Source organism: Erythrolamprus reginae, chromosome 5 (assembly GCF_031021105.1).
Source record: "Erythrolamprus reginae isolate rEryReg1 chromosome 5, rEryReg1.hap1, whole genome shotgun sequence".
Taxonomy (NCBI): Eukaryota; Metazoa; Chordata; class Lepidosauria; order Squamata; family Dipsadidae; genus Erythrolamprus; species Erythrolamprus reginae.
In genome coordinates, this window is record NC_091954.1 from 39,838,601 (window position 1) to 39,855,867 (window position 17,267).

A 17,267-nucleotide genomic window follows, 5' to 3' on the forward strand; every position below is an offset into this window, starting at 1 on the left:
AACACCCCACATGATCTGGATTCTATTCCTGTTAATGCAGCTTAGAACTGTGTTGGCTTTTTTGACAGCTGCTGCACACTGTGGGCTCATATTTAAATGGTTGTCAACTAGGACTTCAAATCCTCTCCCAATTACTACTGTTGAGCAATGTACCACATATAGTGTACCTGTGCATTTTGTTTTTCTTTCCCAAATGTAGAATCTTACTTTTTTCACCACTGAATTTCATTTTGTTAGATAATGCCCATTGTTCAAGTTTGTAAAGATCCTTCAATGATGTTTGAGGAGCACAGGGAGACCTTGACCTAGCTCACCACCACTTCTGCCTCCTTGCCAGTCGGTCCCCGTCACCCGCAGCCCAAGAGGCCCTGAACATGCGATATTTTTTGCACTCCAGAGGAGCTCCCCTGAACCCTCCGGAGTGCAAAAAAAACACACAACAGCTAATTGGAAGTGTGTTTTCCAAGCTTCCAGTTTGTCCGTTGAGTGATGCACGAGAGGCAGCGCAGGGATGTGCACATGCACAGGGAGAGGGAAGGAGTGTGGGCACCTGCGCAAATGATAGCAACCCCCCCCCACACACACACACACTCTTTTGGCACACGAACCAAAAAAGGTTTGCCATCACTGGTCTAGGCAATTGGTTACTAATAACCGGATGGAAGACTATATTGTTCTTATATTTCAGACATGATAGCGTACTAATCATTTCATTTCTGGATTATGGTTTGGGGGGTATGTGATTCAAATTTTGCACTGCAAAATAGCAGTGATATATGTGTTTGATTTGATATTTTCAAGTGAGAATGCATCTACGTTCTTAAAATATAGTTATAAAACTTTACTGAATGCTATACCATTCTAATAGTGCTAAGTGACTTGTCTTGGACTGCTACTTGGTGTTTGTAGAACTGAGACAGACACGTACTGCATAGAGAAATTATTTGGAAGGAAAGCTTCTTCTCACTTCTTCATATAATTCTCCCTTCCAGGGTTCAAATCCAATGCTTTACAGACTGCCACTGGGATTGATAGTCACAGATAATTACAAGTACCAGCATCAAAATTCAACATTTTTGCATTAAGCTGGCACACATACAAACATATGGAAAATAAGTTCCAAATACATACACAAATCCTATGCACTGTTCTTCTTTCTCCCCTTATCAAGCTAAAAAATGATAGACAAGACACTCCAAAATATGGAGTGCAGCAAAATATGCAGCAAGAGGATCAAACATTTTGTTTTCTTTCTTTCTTCTTATTCTAAGCATTTATGATGCTAAATAGTACAATTTTCCTAATAAGAAAGTAAAGAGCATTTAAATAGTATAGTTTAAATGGCCTTTAAAGTTTACTACCTTCCCCCCATAATCTATAATATATGAATTTTTAATGTATATATTTGCATTATTTTTCCAAATAAAGTATGAACTTTTCAATTGTGGATTTAGAAATATTAATCAAAAATGCTAGATACAAGAATTTCCAAGTGATGTTATCAGATGGATGAACCTTTTAGAGTTAAAAAATGGAGTAAATTGTTGGTTGATAATTCTGTATAAGATGTGGTTAATAATTATTTAAATAGAGATAGCATACATTACATAAAGACTAATCATTATCTAGTAAAATCAAAGTGAATTTGTTGCAACTATATAGAGAACAAATCTTATTATCCTATTCTCTTTATTTCTCAATTTTTTTTGCTATCATTGCATTCTTCTGTTTCATATTTCAGGTCTGTAATATTTTTCTCTAATGGATAAATCTTATACAAGCTTGTAGAAAATGTACTTACAAATAGAAGCCACGCTTAATAGTATTTTTATATATTTAGGGCAGCATTAATCTTTATTTCAATGACCTTGGAAACAGATGTGGCTAAGTGAGCATGGCTTTCAAACAGAGAAATGTTGTAGCCTTTGATAATTTACCTTAAAGTGTTGCATTGTTCCATGCAAATGGCACCCAGATGGAATATGTACATAATTGAAGGAAAGAATACTTAAAAGCTACAAAGGAAAAGAGAATATATATGTATAATTATGTAAGGTTGCAGGGATTCACCATTAGTATATTATTTAAGCAGCCCATGTCTCACTTTGTAAAATTACAGTTTGCTTTCTTAATGTTGATACTAATCACTTTTTCAATCCTGATAAAAATAGTTGTTGCTCATTCAATTTTAATTATCTATACAAGCTGTAACCATTCCAAAGAACAAATATCATTCTCACGGGAACCTATTGCATGACTTTGATAAAAACCTATATCAGAGCCAAATTAATAAAACAAATGTGAAACAACGAAGTTAAAAGATAAAGAAATGTGAGTATAGAAAGAAAAAAAACAGGAAGACAGCTATCCTAAAGTTGTCAACAAATCTGATCACATGATTATCCAATAAAAGTTATAGTGGAGAAGTGTGGAAAACGATTGTTCCCAACTTGGTTGTGGCCATAGTCAGCAACCCAATTCTACTTTTCCTCCACTGATTACTCAGATCACTTTCCTCCTATAATAAATTGAGTGTCTTGGATCAAGAAAAGGCTCAAATGGGCAACTGAATCCTCAGAGGCCTTGAATTCTTCCTGGTGGTTGGCATCTTGGTAGACTGGGATAGAGCTCAGAGTCCATGAGATTTCACTGATGAGGAACTTCTCTTAAGAAATTTGCTTTGGGATTGAACAATTCTATCTATTATTTTATGTATTAATCAAATTTATACAGCAACCCCCCCATGCTTATGCACTGTTTTAAAAGATAAACACCATACAGTAACCAGCAAATGTGGTCATTTATTAAAAGCAATGGATATTGATGGAAAAAGACAATGTTTAAATTGTGAACCTTTAGTCTAGCAGTAAAAGTTTGAAGGAAACTTTTCTATAACAAATATTTTGTTAGACCTTTCTGATATTTAGAAATAAACAAAGCAATTTCCCTTGTGCCAGCTTTATAAAAATCAAGTACATTACAACATTCTGTCATTGAAAAGTGGGTATTTAAAAATATGGCATTCTTTTTCATGTACTTTTTTCAATACTGTGCCTTAAACCATTAATATTGTAAAGCTAAACAAAATGATAGAAATCACTATTTATCAAATAAAGCAATACTGAGGGGTTTTTAAAACAGATATAAATAACATAGTCTTTCAAAATAAATACTCAGAACAGTATTGAAGTGGGTATATTAAACTGGCAGCTTTTTTGAAAAAAAGTTTTTCAAAGTTATATTGCAGGGGAATAATATATTTTAGATAATGAAAAACAGTAATAAGTTATTCTTTTTAATGCTATTGTAACGTTGAACCATCGCAACTCCATTAATCTTTCAATTTGAAATGCTTCTCTATATAACTCCAAACAGGGAGTTCCTCATCCACCTTCTTTTTCATTAGCTATTAACCACTTTTTCCTTACCCTTAGTCTCTTATCTTCTTCAACCCGCTAATTAAGTTTTTTATCCCACCCCCTAAAATTTGATGCTAATAAACCCACTGGCAATACCTGAAACAGGTACATCATTTTGGGAACTATCATTTTTAATGCTCTTATTTAAGCCATTCTCCTTAGCTTTTTCTCTTTCCAGCTCCTCATCTGTTTCAACATTTTCCTCCATATTTACCTATAATTCACCTACTTAATTTTCACTGGATTTCTCAATAACGAAATTCCCAAGTATTTAATTTTCTTTAGTCCTAACTTCAATCCTGATGCCTCCCTAATTTCTATCTGCTCTCTCAGACCTGTATTTAAACACATAATCTCTGACTTTTCCATAATGACCGATAATTCCGATTCCTGTTTAAACTCTTGCAAAATATTTCTTATACCTTTAATCATCTCTATTGGGGTCTAGGTCAGTATAATTGCATCGTCTGCAAATATGTTTAATTTTATTTCTAAGTCTCCTATTTCATGCAGACGTAAATTTCTTCTCCTTTGACGATCCTCCAGATTGGTAAGCCTATAATTATATTGCTTACAATCCTTGGCTTGGCTTTTAACTTGTTGCTCTAATTTCCAAATTTTTCCAGCCAACTCATCTGCTCCTTTTTTAACTATTTTAATATCATGGGAAAGATTTTCAAGTACCCCCCTCCACTCGTTGAAATCTTTGTTCAAAGCGTTCAACAATCTGAAGTTTCAATTTTTCCGAGGCTAATATCTGCTGCATCCGCCATTTTTTTTCTTTGTTAAGATTTATTGTGCTCACTTTGTGATAGCGAAAGAATGTCTGTCTTCCCTTAGAGCCGCAAATCTTAGATTCTCTTTGAACTTCTATAATTGCTATATAATTCTGCTTATCTTCAAGAGAGATTTATGATATTTTGGGGGAGATTTTCCCCTTTTTTCAATTTCTCATATGGGAGCTCTCTTACGTGTATCTAGAGCTGTCTGTGATGCATGCGTAATCATCTTACATCAAGTTATATTGCAGGGGAATAATATTTTTAGATAATGCCAGAAAGATGAGTTTTCAAATGAGTTATGTTTATGTTATGTTTATGTTTATTTAGATTTGTATGCCGCCCCTCTCCGCAGACTCGGGGCGGCTCACAACAAAGTGCAAAAAATACAATTTATAACAAATCTAAATTTCTACTAAAAACATTTAAAAACCCCAGAGTTGCCAGAATATTTTGAGCTCATAACATTAATTGTAAATATAGATGAAAAACATATACACCAAAAGCAAAAAAGAAAAAAATTCCAGCAGAATATTTTATTTGGGAAAACAAAGAAGTTTAAATATTGTGCTACATTTTCACCATCATTCATCAAGCAGGCAAATCTAAAAGAGTATTTAGATGTTTAGTGTTATAATAATAAATATATCCAATATAGGAAAAGGCAAATACAACTTTCTTCTAAAAACATATGTGAGCAATTAGTACACGATCCTGTTTGTGAAAAGTCAGTCAATTATTTTATAAGAGAACAAACAGTAGCCTACCCAAGTATTTGACACTCAGTGATGAGTACAAGGTAGTCTTTGATTTACAAGTCCATTAGCGACGGTTCAAAGTTACAATAGCATAAAAAAATAACTTATTACTGTTTTTCACATCTGCAACCATTGCTGTAACCCCTGGTCACATAATCAAAGTACAGATACATAGAACTGATTCAGATTTTCCCTCTCTTACTACAAATATATTAATTTAATATGAATATGCTAAAAAAAACTGAATGAGTCTGAAGCAGCCAATGTGTGGCGAACTAGGTCAATAGGTACAAATAAGTTGAAGGACTTTCCCATTCCTTCCATTAATTGTGCTGAAATTTATTTGTTTCTACTGAAGCATTAAGAGACTGCCAGAGGCCAAAAGAATAATAGAAAAAGGAAAATTTCTTCTCCAACCAATATATAGATATAGATTCAAATTGGGATATTCCAATAATAATGTAATCCTCATAAACTGAAAACCGTTAAAAAAAACACTTCCCAAAAAATAGAAGAAAATGCTTACAGTGAAGGACAAGAGAAATCATAGGTAGTTTTATAAGTGCAAAATGATAAACCCACCAAACAGCGGACAGAGCAAAAATCTATGGTAATCTGAATGTTTACATTGTAAAGAAAAATATTATCTGATCAAATTCCTCATTAAATCAGAGATCAATGTATCTACAGCACATTTAAAAAATCACTAACGTCTGTGAAACTACAGAATTTGCCTAACATAATATTGAACTGACCTTGAAACAAGATCAATTGTGTTACAAATCCTTTATATTGTCAGTAAACCTAATATAACTTCTGTAAAAACCAACAAGAAAACCAAAGAAACTTACAAGAGTTTCCTACTCCACTGGAATTAATTGGGGAAAAGATCTGCTGGAGTCCTGGACAATAGTACTATACTAATAATAATGTATTGTCCATAATAATATAATACTAATAGTATTACGCCTATTGGGCTATGTAAATTGATGTACAATAGCTTTCTATGTTTCACTGCTACCAGCAAGATATCAGAACATAGATAAGCATGAAAATTTTATATATCTAAAGAATTCAGTATTTTAGAATTTTTCAAACACTTTAACCAAGACATGCTGGTCTTTAGCAGATGAGGTTTTTGAATCAGAAGGTTATTACCTTCTTTAAACGGTCCATTTATGAGACAAACAATCTAAATGTTGCCACAAGGTTCACTTCATGAGAAGCATCCTACAAGTTCAAGTAATAAATAAACCTAGGATTAGACAAACCTAATAGTACAATTTGCTATGAAAAGAAGAATTTACTCCAGTTAAAACTGTGGACCATATAATTAAATCTAATGAATCTAAACACAGCTGTCACTTGTTCTAATTTTCTTTCGAATTTTATTTGTTGCTGATTAATTCCTGTACTAAATTACAATCACTAGCGGTGTTGCCTTGGTAGCTGTAGACTTCCTCCAGTATTTTTTAATACTGCATTTCTGATATCAGATCTGGGTATACTCATTTTATATAGAAAATAGCCCTTTTTTTCTAGAATGCAGAAGGACATCACTGACTAAATTGAATACATCATATATGGCTTGGAACTGTAATAGTGCTCCAAAATAAATAGATTTAAGAAAAAATTCCCACACTTGGTGTCTGATGATTTATAATCTGTTGTCTATTCAGGAACAGTTGTTGGCAAACAAATGAAGTGTCAGCATTCCAACTAACATCTAAGTTTAAATCAGAGTCCAAGGCAAATACTTCTTCAAAGTTCCAATTTATTCTTATAGCCATCTTGGCACGTCTCTGGGGAAACCCAGATCTGATTTCCGCAGGATTTTACTTTCAGGTTACAGTTCATTCTCATGTCCCATGCCCACAAGTTCATCACATAGACCACTAATCTTCTGCTACTAGGTCTGTACATGCCCATCTTCATCTGTACCAGTGCTGACAAAAGATGACCTTGAAACTCTAAAAGGAATTTATTTTGTCTACCCATAACTTCTCATGCAACCGCCCCTCCCCTCTTCCCACAGCAAGAAACATTCTAAAAGAATATAGCATAATGTGGAAGGCCAAAACCTCCAAGCATTCTGGCTCCGGCCTGACATGAAGATGTATTTTCTGTGAGAAGCTGGTTTCTGTTTGACTTTCATGAAGTTTTCAAAGATGCTCTTACAAAGAATAACAGAAATTGTATGGGGGGCAGAGTTCACCTATCCTTAATTTTATTTCCATACGTCACTTAATTATGGCATAATGTTGGTGACAATTTATTAGCTGTGGTCATTTCTTGATCTGTCCCGTTTTAAATGAGATCAGTAGAGACTTCTAATATAAATACACATAAATATCTTTGGGATTGGGTATCATCACTAAAGTGATGATTTGAGATAATATGGATGGATTTGATTGAGCTCTCATTAAATTAATACATGAAAGCTCACGTCATAATAAATGTGATTTTTTTACAGAATGTTAAAGAACTTCCATGCTGTTGTTCTAGTAAGCTGATGTGGAGGAAATAACAGAAAAAATCTTAATAAAAATTTATCAAATAAAATCTACTTTCCTATACAGTATAGCACAGTCAGCATTGGTTGTAGAACTTATTTATCTAAGAAGATACTTTTAAAAATATGGATTACGGTAATTTATTTAGCACAAAGAAATGATTATTCAGCTTTATAAAACAAAATAGGTATGATGAATAATTCTGGCATCTGCTTTGAAAAATATTTCTTCTGCTTGAGAATATCACAGCTATGACAACATAATGATGTTTTAAAATAAATGATACAAATATATTCATTTTTTCTATTTTTACATTTTAGATGGTGGTTTCAATTACTCACACATTTTTATAGTAAGACATTTGGACACAGAATTGCATCTTATACTATGGGAAAAATGTATTTTTCACAGTTTAAGAAATTATTTCCATTAGAACAGCATACATAGTTTATTTTTAGAAGTTCATACTCCCACTTACTTAATGTAATCATCTCAAATACCACTGGACAAATTTTTTTTTTAAAAAAATTGTTACTTCCTGAAAAACGTTTGGTCATTAGGGTTGACCTTTCTACTTGAACACATACTGTATATGGTTTCAGAATAACAATATCATAAAGGAATTTTGAGAAATCTGAAATTAACTTTTAATGACTATAATAATTTAACTGCATTGTTTTTGACATGGTCTGTGAATTCAACAAAGTTAAAAATATTTTACTGCTGATTTTTGTTTGTACTCAGTGTCAGCCAGCATTGATGGATTCCAGTTACCAATACCGTTTTTCCATTGTGGCAATGATCCTGCGAAACCTTTCACAATGTTTGTCACTGAATGCACCTAGATTTTTAGGAAAGAAGTGTGAATGTGGAAATTGAATCTTCAATGACAGGTTGCACTCCATGGTCTTGTATTCTGTAAGAAGTTTGTGAACCAGTTGAATATTTGGTGCTCTGTGTTTGCCAAAAATATTCTCAACGACATCCTTTCTTCATGTCACTTCTCCATGACAATTTATCCAAGTTGTTCTTTCACCAATGGTGCATTCATTGCCACTATAATTGAGTGCATCCACTTTACTTCTGGTCATCATCCCTTCTCTTTCCTTCTACTATTCCCAGCATTAAGAGGCTTTTCCAGGAAAGTCGAGTCTTTCCATAACATGCCTGAAGTAGGATCATTTGAGCCTGGTCACTCATCTAAATAGTAACACTATTTGCTCAAATATACCATACCTGGTATCAAGCAATGATCTCTAATATTGGGTTTAAATAAAGCTAGTTCAAGCTTCTTTCGAATGTTTTCTTCCTGACTCAGTTTTAAATCCTATTTTGCTAACAGTCGTCCATACTTCTTCATAGATTATCTCTATTATCTACTGTTCCTCTCTTCATTTTTTCCTATATATTCTGTATTAACCAGATCACATCTAAAAACACCGTGGCACCATATCTTTGGAAGAGAATTATTAATCAGCAAGTATTCAAGTGAGAGAAACCAAGACATTAAGAACCTGTAAAGATAATTTATGAGGAACAATTGGAGGCAATGGCTATGATTAATGCAGAGAGGAATAGACTGGGAAGAAGATAAACAGAAAGTGCTCCAAAGTATAGAACAAAAAAACTATTGGTTTAAATTGTAAGGAAGTACCAGGTAATGGACTCTCCTTCACTGGAAGTATTTACAGAGGCTGAATAGTCAACTATTGAGGATACTGTAGTAGTTGATTCAACACTACACAAAGGGCTAAATAAGAAATTCTTTCAACACTTACATTCTATGATTTTATGAACAATGTAAGATTCATTTTCTCTGTTATAATATTAAATATAATTTTTAGGTTGATAATACAATAAATGGCAATAATACTTCTGCAGCGAGTACATAACAAAATAAAAGGAAAATAATTTGTTATATATTTGCATTAAATACACAAAATCAGTCTGCAATCCCAAGTCCCATTGTCCCAGCGGTGGGCTACAAGCCAGAATGCTAAGTTGCGCTTGCCGCCATGGCTCGTAAGCGCTTGCAGGGCCAGCACTTACAGGGCCAGCAGCTTCTGCACCTATGGAGGTAGCAAAATTGCACGCGGAGCCGCAGGTGTGCCTGTGTTTCAGCATGCACGATAGCAAAAAAAAACCTCACCAAAACACGGGCTCCGTGCGTGATTTTGCTTCCTTCACAGGTGCAGAAGCAAAATCACACTGGCCCCGCAAGCACTTACGAGCCATGGCGGCGAGCGCAATTTAGCGTTCCGGTTTGTAGCCCACCACTGCATTGTCCTACCTATTTGTGAAAGACCAACACTCAAACAAAGAACTCCTTTAAGATGTTCACAGATTTTCATCTGTAAAACTCAAAAAAAGAAGTTTGACTTTTTAAAAAAAATCAACACTGTAGATTGGGATCCACTTATTATATTGCCCATTGTAAATGCCTTGAAACTGTGTGTTTGTACCTGTGAATCAGTGTTGACTCCTGATGACTGCTAGACTAGACCTTATAGTTTTCTCAACAATGTCTTTGCAAGCGTTTTGTCATTGCCTGCTTTTTTGTGCTGGAAGAGAGTAACTGGCCTGAGGACACTCAGCTGGCATTCTACTTAAGGCAAGACTAGAACTAAGTCTACGAGTCTACGGAGAGGGGCGGCATACAAATCTAATAAATAAAATAAAAATAATAATAAAGTCTCCCAGTTTCTAGCCTGGTGCCTTAAGCATTACAGTAAACCGGCTAATATTTCAGCACATAATTTTACCCACAAACTAATCGCAAGAAAAAATGTCTCTAACAAAAATGTGAGTTCTCTGTGAGGAAGCCGGCAGGATAATCAGAGAAACAAGATTGGCAGGAGCAGATGTGAAGCAGATGAGATTGATTTACTTCCAAGCAGAGAAGATCGGTCTCAAAGTTAACAGTGAGAGATCGAAAGGAAAGCTGGGAAGGCAGGTCTGAGAACAGGAAAAGTCAGAAAGCTCACAAAATGACACAAATCAATTTCAGTTTATTGGCCATCTGCCATAAAAAATATAACAAAGCAGTATTATTCATCTTCAAGGGTTGATCTTCATGGCTGCTATTCACTATATATTTAATATATATGAGACAATGAACCGGTGTTGACATTTTTCTAGCTATGGATTGTTTATTTTCCTTTTCAAATATAAAGCTAGGACTTCCAATTATTGGCAAAGTAATAATGGTGAGTTTCCAAGTAAAGAATTGCATCGGATGCTGGAAGAATCCATTACTGTACTGAACTAAAGAAGTCTTGGTTTGTCTCTTTTGTTCACAAAACACCTCTCCCCCCACAAAAAAAGCCAGTTCATTTCTTGCCAAAAATCTCCAGAATCTTCAATTTGTAGCAGCTTATCCTTAACACTGATGTCCACGTAGTTTCTAAAGACTACAGCAATAATTATTTATCAGTATGCAATATGTTCTTCAATATGAAATGGAACATAAAGAGTCGGGACTCCTTTGGAGGGTGGGGAAATGAAATGTGCCTTATTTATAGACCAATATGCTAATATACTTTTAAGACAGTGGGATTTACTATTAACAAAATAAACCATTTTTTTTAAATGTCTGAGATAAGTCTAAAGATTACATCCAATAAAATTAACCACAAACACACCCAAAATATTAAATGAGCAGGAATCAAAAAGGAGCATGCGGACATTTTTAACAAGTCAAAATAGATAATGAGAATTCAAATAACTATACAAGTAGTCCTCGACTTACAACAGTTCACTTAATGACCAAGAGCACTGAAAAAAATGAACTGATCCTTTTTCACACTTATGACCTTTGCAGCATCCCCATGGTCACGTGATCAAAATTTGGATGTTTGGCAACTGGTTCATATTTATGACTGCTGCAGTATCCTGGGATCATGGGATCACTTTTTGTGACCTTCTGACAAGCAAAGTCAATGGGGGAGCCAGATTCACTTACCGTATTTTTCAAAGTATAAGACACAATTTTTCCTCCCTAAAAGAGGCTTAAAATTCAGGTGCATCTTATACCCTGAATGTAGCTTTTTTTTGAAACTTTTTCCCTCCAGCCCTAGACACTAGCCAGATGAATATCTGGTAAGCAGATTCTTTTCCCCATTTTTGTCCCCCAAAACTCTGACTGACTGACTGACTGACTGACTGACTGACTGACTGACTGATTCTACTGAATCAATAAGGAGCTTTGGGTTCATCTTTTCTGTGTTTACAAGCAGCCACCGTTTTGCTATACAGTGATCCCTCGAGTTTCGCGATCTCGATGTTCGCTAAACGCTATATCGCGAGTTTTCAACCCGGAAGTAAACAACACCATCTGCGCATGCGTGGCCTTTTTTTCTATGGCCACGCATGCGTAGATGGTGGAGTTTCCCCACCGGGCTGAGCGGCTTCCCCTGGGTCTTCCCCCTCTTGCCCCGGTAAGTGGCGCGAGCAAAGGCGTGGGCGCGGGCGCGGGGCCCGCTTCCCAGCTGGGAAGCAACAACACCAACCGGGTGGGTGGGGGAAGCCCCGGCGGCGCGCGCGCGAGGCCCGCTTCCCAGCTGGGAAGCAACAGCACTAACCGGGTGGGTGGGGGAAGCCCCTGCGGCGCGCGCGCGAGGCCCGCTTCCCAGCTGGGAAGCAACAGCACTAACCGGGTGGGTGGGGGAAGCCCCTGCGGCGCGCGCGCGAGGCCCGCTTCCCAGCTGGGAAGCAACAGCACTAACCGGGTGGGTGGGGGAAGCCCCTGCGGCGCGCGCGCGAGGCCCGCTTCCCAGCTGGGAAGCAACAGCACTAACCGGGTGGGTGGGGGAAGCCCCGGCGGCGCGCGCGCGAGGCCCGCTTCCCAGCTGGGAAGCAACAGCACTAACCGGGTGGGTGGGGGAAGCCCCTGCGGCGCGCGCGCGAGGCCCGCTTCCCAGCTGGGAAGCAACAGCACTAACCGGGTGGGTGGGGGAAGCCCCTGCGGCGCGCGCGCGAGGCCCGCTTCCCAGCTGGGAAGCAACAGCACTAACCGGGTGGGTGGGGGAAGCCCCGGCGGCGCGCGCGCGAGGCCCGCTTCCCAGCTGGGAAGCAACAGCACTAACCGGGTGGGTGGGGGAAGCCCCTGCGGCGCGCGCGCGAGGCCCGCTTCCCAGCTGGGAAGCAACAGCACTAACCGGGTGGGTGGGGGAAGCCCCTGCGGCGCGCGCGCGAGGCCCGCTTCCCAGCTGGGAAGCAACAGCACTAACCGGGTGGGTGGGGGAAGCCCCGGCGGCGCGCGCGCGAGGCCCGCTTCCCAGCTGGGAAGCAACAGCACTAACCGGGTGGGTGGGGGGAAGCCCCGGCGGCGCGCGCGCGAGGCCCGCTTCCCAGCTGGGAAGCAACAACACTAACCGGGTGGGTGGGGGAAGCCCCGGCGGCGCGCGCGCGGATAAGCGGCAGCAGCGAGGCGGCGGGGAAACCCCAATCTTCGGCTCCTCGCTGCTGCGGTGGAAGTAAAAACACCATCTGCGCATGCGCAGATGGTGTTTTTACTTCCGCACCGCTACTTCGCGAAAAATCGATCATCGCGAGGGGTCCTGGAACGGAACCCTCGCGATGATCGAGGGACCACTGTACTCCAAAGTCTAATTCCAGTTGCCCAAATACTTTTCTGAATTGATTCTAATGTGTTTATTTACTAGTTACTCATACAGAGGAGAAGCTACTACTACTAATTCTCCTGACTCTTCAGCAACTTTTGGTGCCATTGTTACTGAGTCTTCTTTCTGATTCAGCGATTCCCAGTATTCAGATAAGAGATTGACAAAATATATTACTAGAAAATGAACATCTTCAGAAATAATGTTTTTGAAGATCAGCAGTAACATCTACTACATATTGCTAATGTTTGTTTTTCCTCAAAGTAAGGTTAAAGTACTAAAATATTGAATCCACTACTAGTCAGTCTGTTTAGAGGCCACTGCTATAATTCTCTACCTTAAACTCAAATTGTATTCAAGCTGTTTCATAGGAAAATCAAGACAAGTTAAACAGATATAATGATGATAAATGTGTGGTACAACTATTAACAGTGAAGACTAATACAACCACATATACAGTAACTAAGGATTTAATTAGGCCATGCTGTTTAACCTAAACTAAATTACCATTCATTTTCCATTCCTTCTTTTTAAAGGTTTTGCAGATACACATGTCCTATTTCCTTTCCATTTATTTTAGATCCAAATTAACATTGCTTACTTTTGTGGAGTTTAATTTTATTTAGGCACATTTATCATCGAAAAAAGCTGAGCAAGGAATTCCAATACTCATTACTGAGGTTATATCTTGCATAATTATTTAGAAAATTCAAAGCACTACCTGGGAAAAAATAAGAACAACATTGAAAAGCTACTTACAGTCTCTCTAGGGATTTCAGTCCAATGAAAGAGTTGCTCTTAAGCCCTAAGATCTTGTTATTACTCAGAATTCTGAAAAGGAATTAAAAGAAAGAAAATTTTTTGCTAGCAGAACACAGTAGTAATTTTGTTCATTAAAAACATGTAATTACAATAAGTGATAGTTCTGTTAAATGCTAATCACAGACTTCTCTGCTCATTTACATTTACTCTTAAGCATCAAATAAAATCATTTGTAAACAATTATGTCTTTAACTTGTTCATATTTAATCAACAATATAAAATAATATATGATGCTTTAGTTCATAATGAAAACTTAGAATAAAAATTTAACACCTGCAGCTGAGTAACATGCTTAATAAATGCTTTTTTTTAAAAGAACACAATTGTGGGAAGAGTTGTTCATGAAAATGAATAGCATTAACTCCCCACTGAGATGTTTATTACAGGTTCTCTCCACTGTGTTAACTGCCATGACATTGTGTTGGTTCAACATAGTATTTCATTTCCTAAATCTCCTTCCATAGGCTGTGCAGTGAGATTTTTTTGTAAATTATCTGGCAATGTGAGGTCTGTACTCTCTGAGCTTGTTTTCTTGCAGATGTTTCACTGCCTGACTAGGTAGCACCTAGTCTCACAGTGACAGCACTACCAGCCATGTTCAGCAGGAGTCCCTGTGGCCACCGGGCCACTTCTTCTGCTTGCTTGTGGCCACAATAGAGCAGGAGGCTGAATGGTGTGCAAGGGGCTGCAAGGCAAGTGTTGGGGGGGGGGGCTTTCTGGAGAGGCCCTTAGGTATGCTGGTGCAGGGCTCATGGGGCAGCTCTCCCATCTCATGGTGACACCACTGGTGCACCATGAGGTCTCTTGTCCCGCCCTGAGCAAGCAGAAGAAGTGGGCTTCCTGTACATGGGGAAAAAATAAGATCCCCACCCCCGAAAATAAGCCACAGTTCATATTTTGGGGCCCAAATGAAAATAAGACCTAGGTCTTATTTTCAGGGAAACATAGGTAGCTATATTTGAATATGGAGTTAGATATTTCACTGGAATATACTGTTTTCCCCAAAATAAAACATCCCCTGAAATTAAGCCCAATTGGGCTTCTGAGTGCATAAGGCCAAGCACTTATTTTAGGGTTCAAAAAACTATAAGAGTCTTATTTTCGGGGAAACACGGTATTACACTTATGAAATAAATGAAATTCCTATCATCCTGATTTGTTCCTTATGGAAATCTCATAGTCTAGGGCAATGGTTCTTAAGCTGGGGGTAAGGACCCCTTTGGGGGTCAAACGACCTTTTCACAGGGTTCACCTAAGATCATGGGAAAAGACAAATTTGCCATGATGTTAGGAGCTTCTATTCTGGTGCTTTGGAACATATTTTTACAATCTGCCCAATTAGGCGTTTACAGTGGGGGTGTCTCTCTGGCCTTTCTGCCAATCAGCTTAAAGCTCTGTTGGGAGAATTGGCGCTAGACTTATGGTTAGAGACCACCACAATTTGAGGCACTGTATTACGGCATTGTAACATTAGAAAGGTTGAGAACCACTGGTTTAGGGAGACTTGAGAATTGAGATTAATACTGATATGCTAACTACCTGGCCACAAATGGTTAGAATTCTTTCAGTGAAGGTAAAACCCAAGTTATAATGCCAGATGTCTCATCAGATGTCAAATCTCTTTAAATTAAAATAAAACTGTTTTACATTTTTCTTACAAAAGGAGATGAAATGGATTTTAAGCCTCTGTAACTGAAAACACACAATTATTTCTCTGCTCATTTTCCATTTAATAGGGTCTGATGCTTCTGTCTAAATGATTTTGTCTATGAGTGCCAGACAAAACCTAGAAGTACTGAAGAAATATGTAAATGCAGATTTTTTTTCATTTCTATCTGAATTCAATTTTGGCTCATCAAGGACACTCTTATTGATTCATACTTAAAAGTTAATCCACTTTTTAACAATAAAATAATATTAGGTATAAATAAATCAATGCATCATACTGAATTTTTTTTCTAATTTGACAATATTTCTGTATCTTAAATTTGATTAAATATTAATAACATTCAAAACCAAGTATCAGATTCTCCATCTTTTATGAAAAAGATATAACAAGAACTCTGAGTGAGCAGCAACATTAGAGATAAAATACCGGTATTTTAACTTGGCCATTGAAAGTATGCCATTAAAATTTTGAAATATATCTTTTCTTCCCAGATTCAACACTAACATATTCAACAGTGCCTTCATTTTGCAAACTATTATTCATTGTAATGCTAAGAAGCACTTTACATTATAACATGTAAGAGATAGCTTTCAGATGTACATACAACATAGAAGAAAAATGAAAATATGGAGAATGTAATTCAGTTGCCTACAGTATATGTAATAAAATATTGAAACTATTACAAAAGATATAAAGTAATAAGACATTCTATATGTAAACAGACTTGGTATTGCTGAGTGTAAATCTTGAAAAGAATATACCCGGAAGAACAGGAAATATATGGAACAAAAAAACCAAGTGAAACCAGAACTGCGGGAGGAAAAAATTAAGGGTTTTTTTCATGAAAAATATGTGTAGGTTTACCTAGATTGAACAGAATAAATAGAAAAGCAGGGGGAAAGGAAGGAAGGAAGGAAGGAAGGAAGGAAGGAAGGAAGGAAGGAAGGAAGGAAGGAAAGTTACATCCAGTGAATGGTAGTTATTTGTCAGCAAGTAGAATTGAAAAACATAGGTTTTATGCCAACATTTTAATGTAATGCTGAAAAATGATAAAGTGGTAAGTGTGGATGATAAAATTTAAGATATTTTAAAATATTGCATGATTTGCTTATAAGGTGGCTTTGTCATTTGTTTAGCACATATGAAGAAGGTTTTTGTGCTTGTGAAAAGGAAGAATGTCATATTGTTTCACTATGGCAATGGAAAGCAAGAATGAAAACTATTACTGCAAGCAGATTAGTTTCTTAAATGTGGCTGAGAAGGGTTTGGCAGAGTTCTGACTCAAGAGATGCAAACAACTAACATTTGAGAAATGAAGTGTGGCTTTATGCCAGGCAGAAGATACAAACATGGTTTTTCCCCATCAGCAAGAAAAATACATGAATCAACGTAAGGAAGATATTTCTACAAAGGAATTATTGAGTCTGTCATCTGCACCTCTATAACTGTCTGGTTTGGTTCTGCAATGCAACAAGACAGACAGGGACTCCAGAGGATAATTAGAACTGCAGAAAAATAATTGCTACCAACCTTCCTTCCATTGAGGACCTGTATATTGCACGAGTGGAAAAGAGGGCTGTGAAAATATTTACAGATACCTCACATCCTGGACACAAATTGTTTCAACTCCTACCTTCAAAATGATGCTATAGAGCACTGCACACCAGAAAAAACTAGACATTTTTT

General features: G+C 37.4%; 1 protein-coding gene across 1 annotated transcript in view; it reads right to left on the minus strand.

The window, feature by feature from the left end:
• The window catches only part of ADGRA1 (adhesion G protein-coupled receptor A1), a 549,068-nt gene that overhangs the window by 483,396 nt on the left and 48,405 nt on the right, over positions 1-17,267 (minus strand). Inside the window, exon 2 of the mRNA XM_070752445.1 lies at positions 13,850-13,921. Coding sequence (XP_070608546.1) covers positions 13,850-13,921 — 72 coding nt within the window. The remainder of the gene's footprint in view (positions 1-13,849; positions 13,922-17,267) is intronic.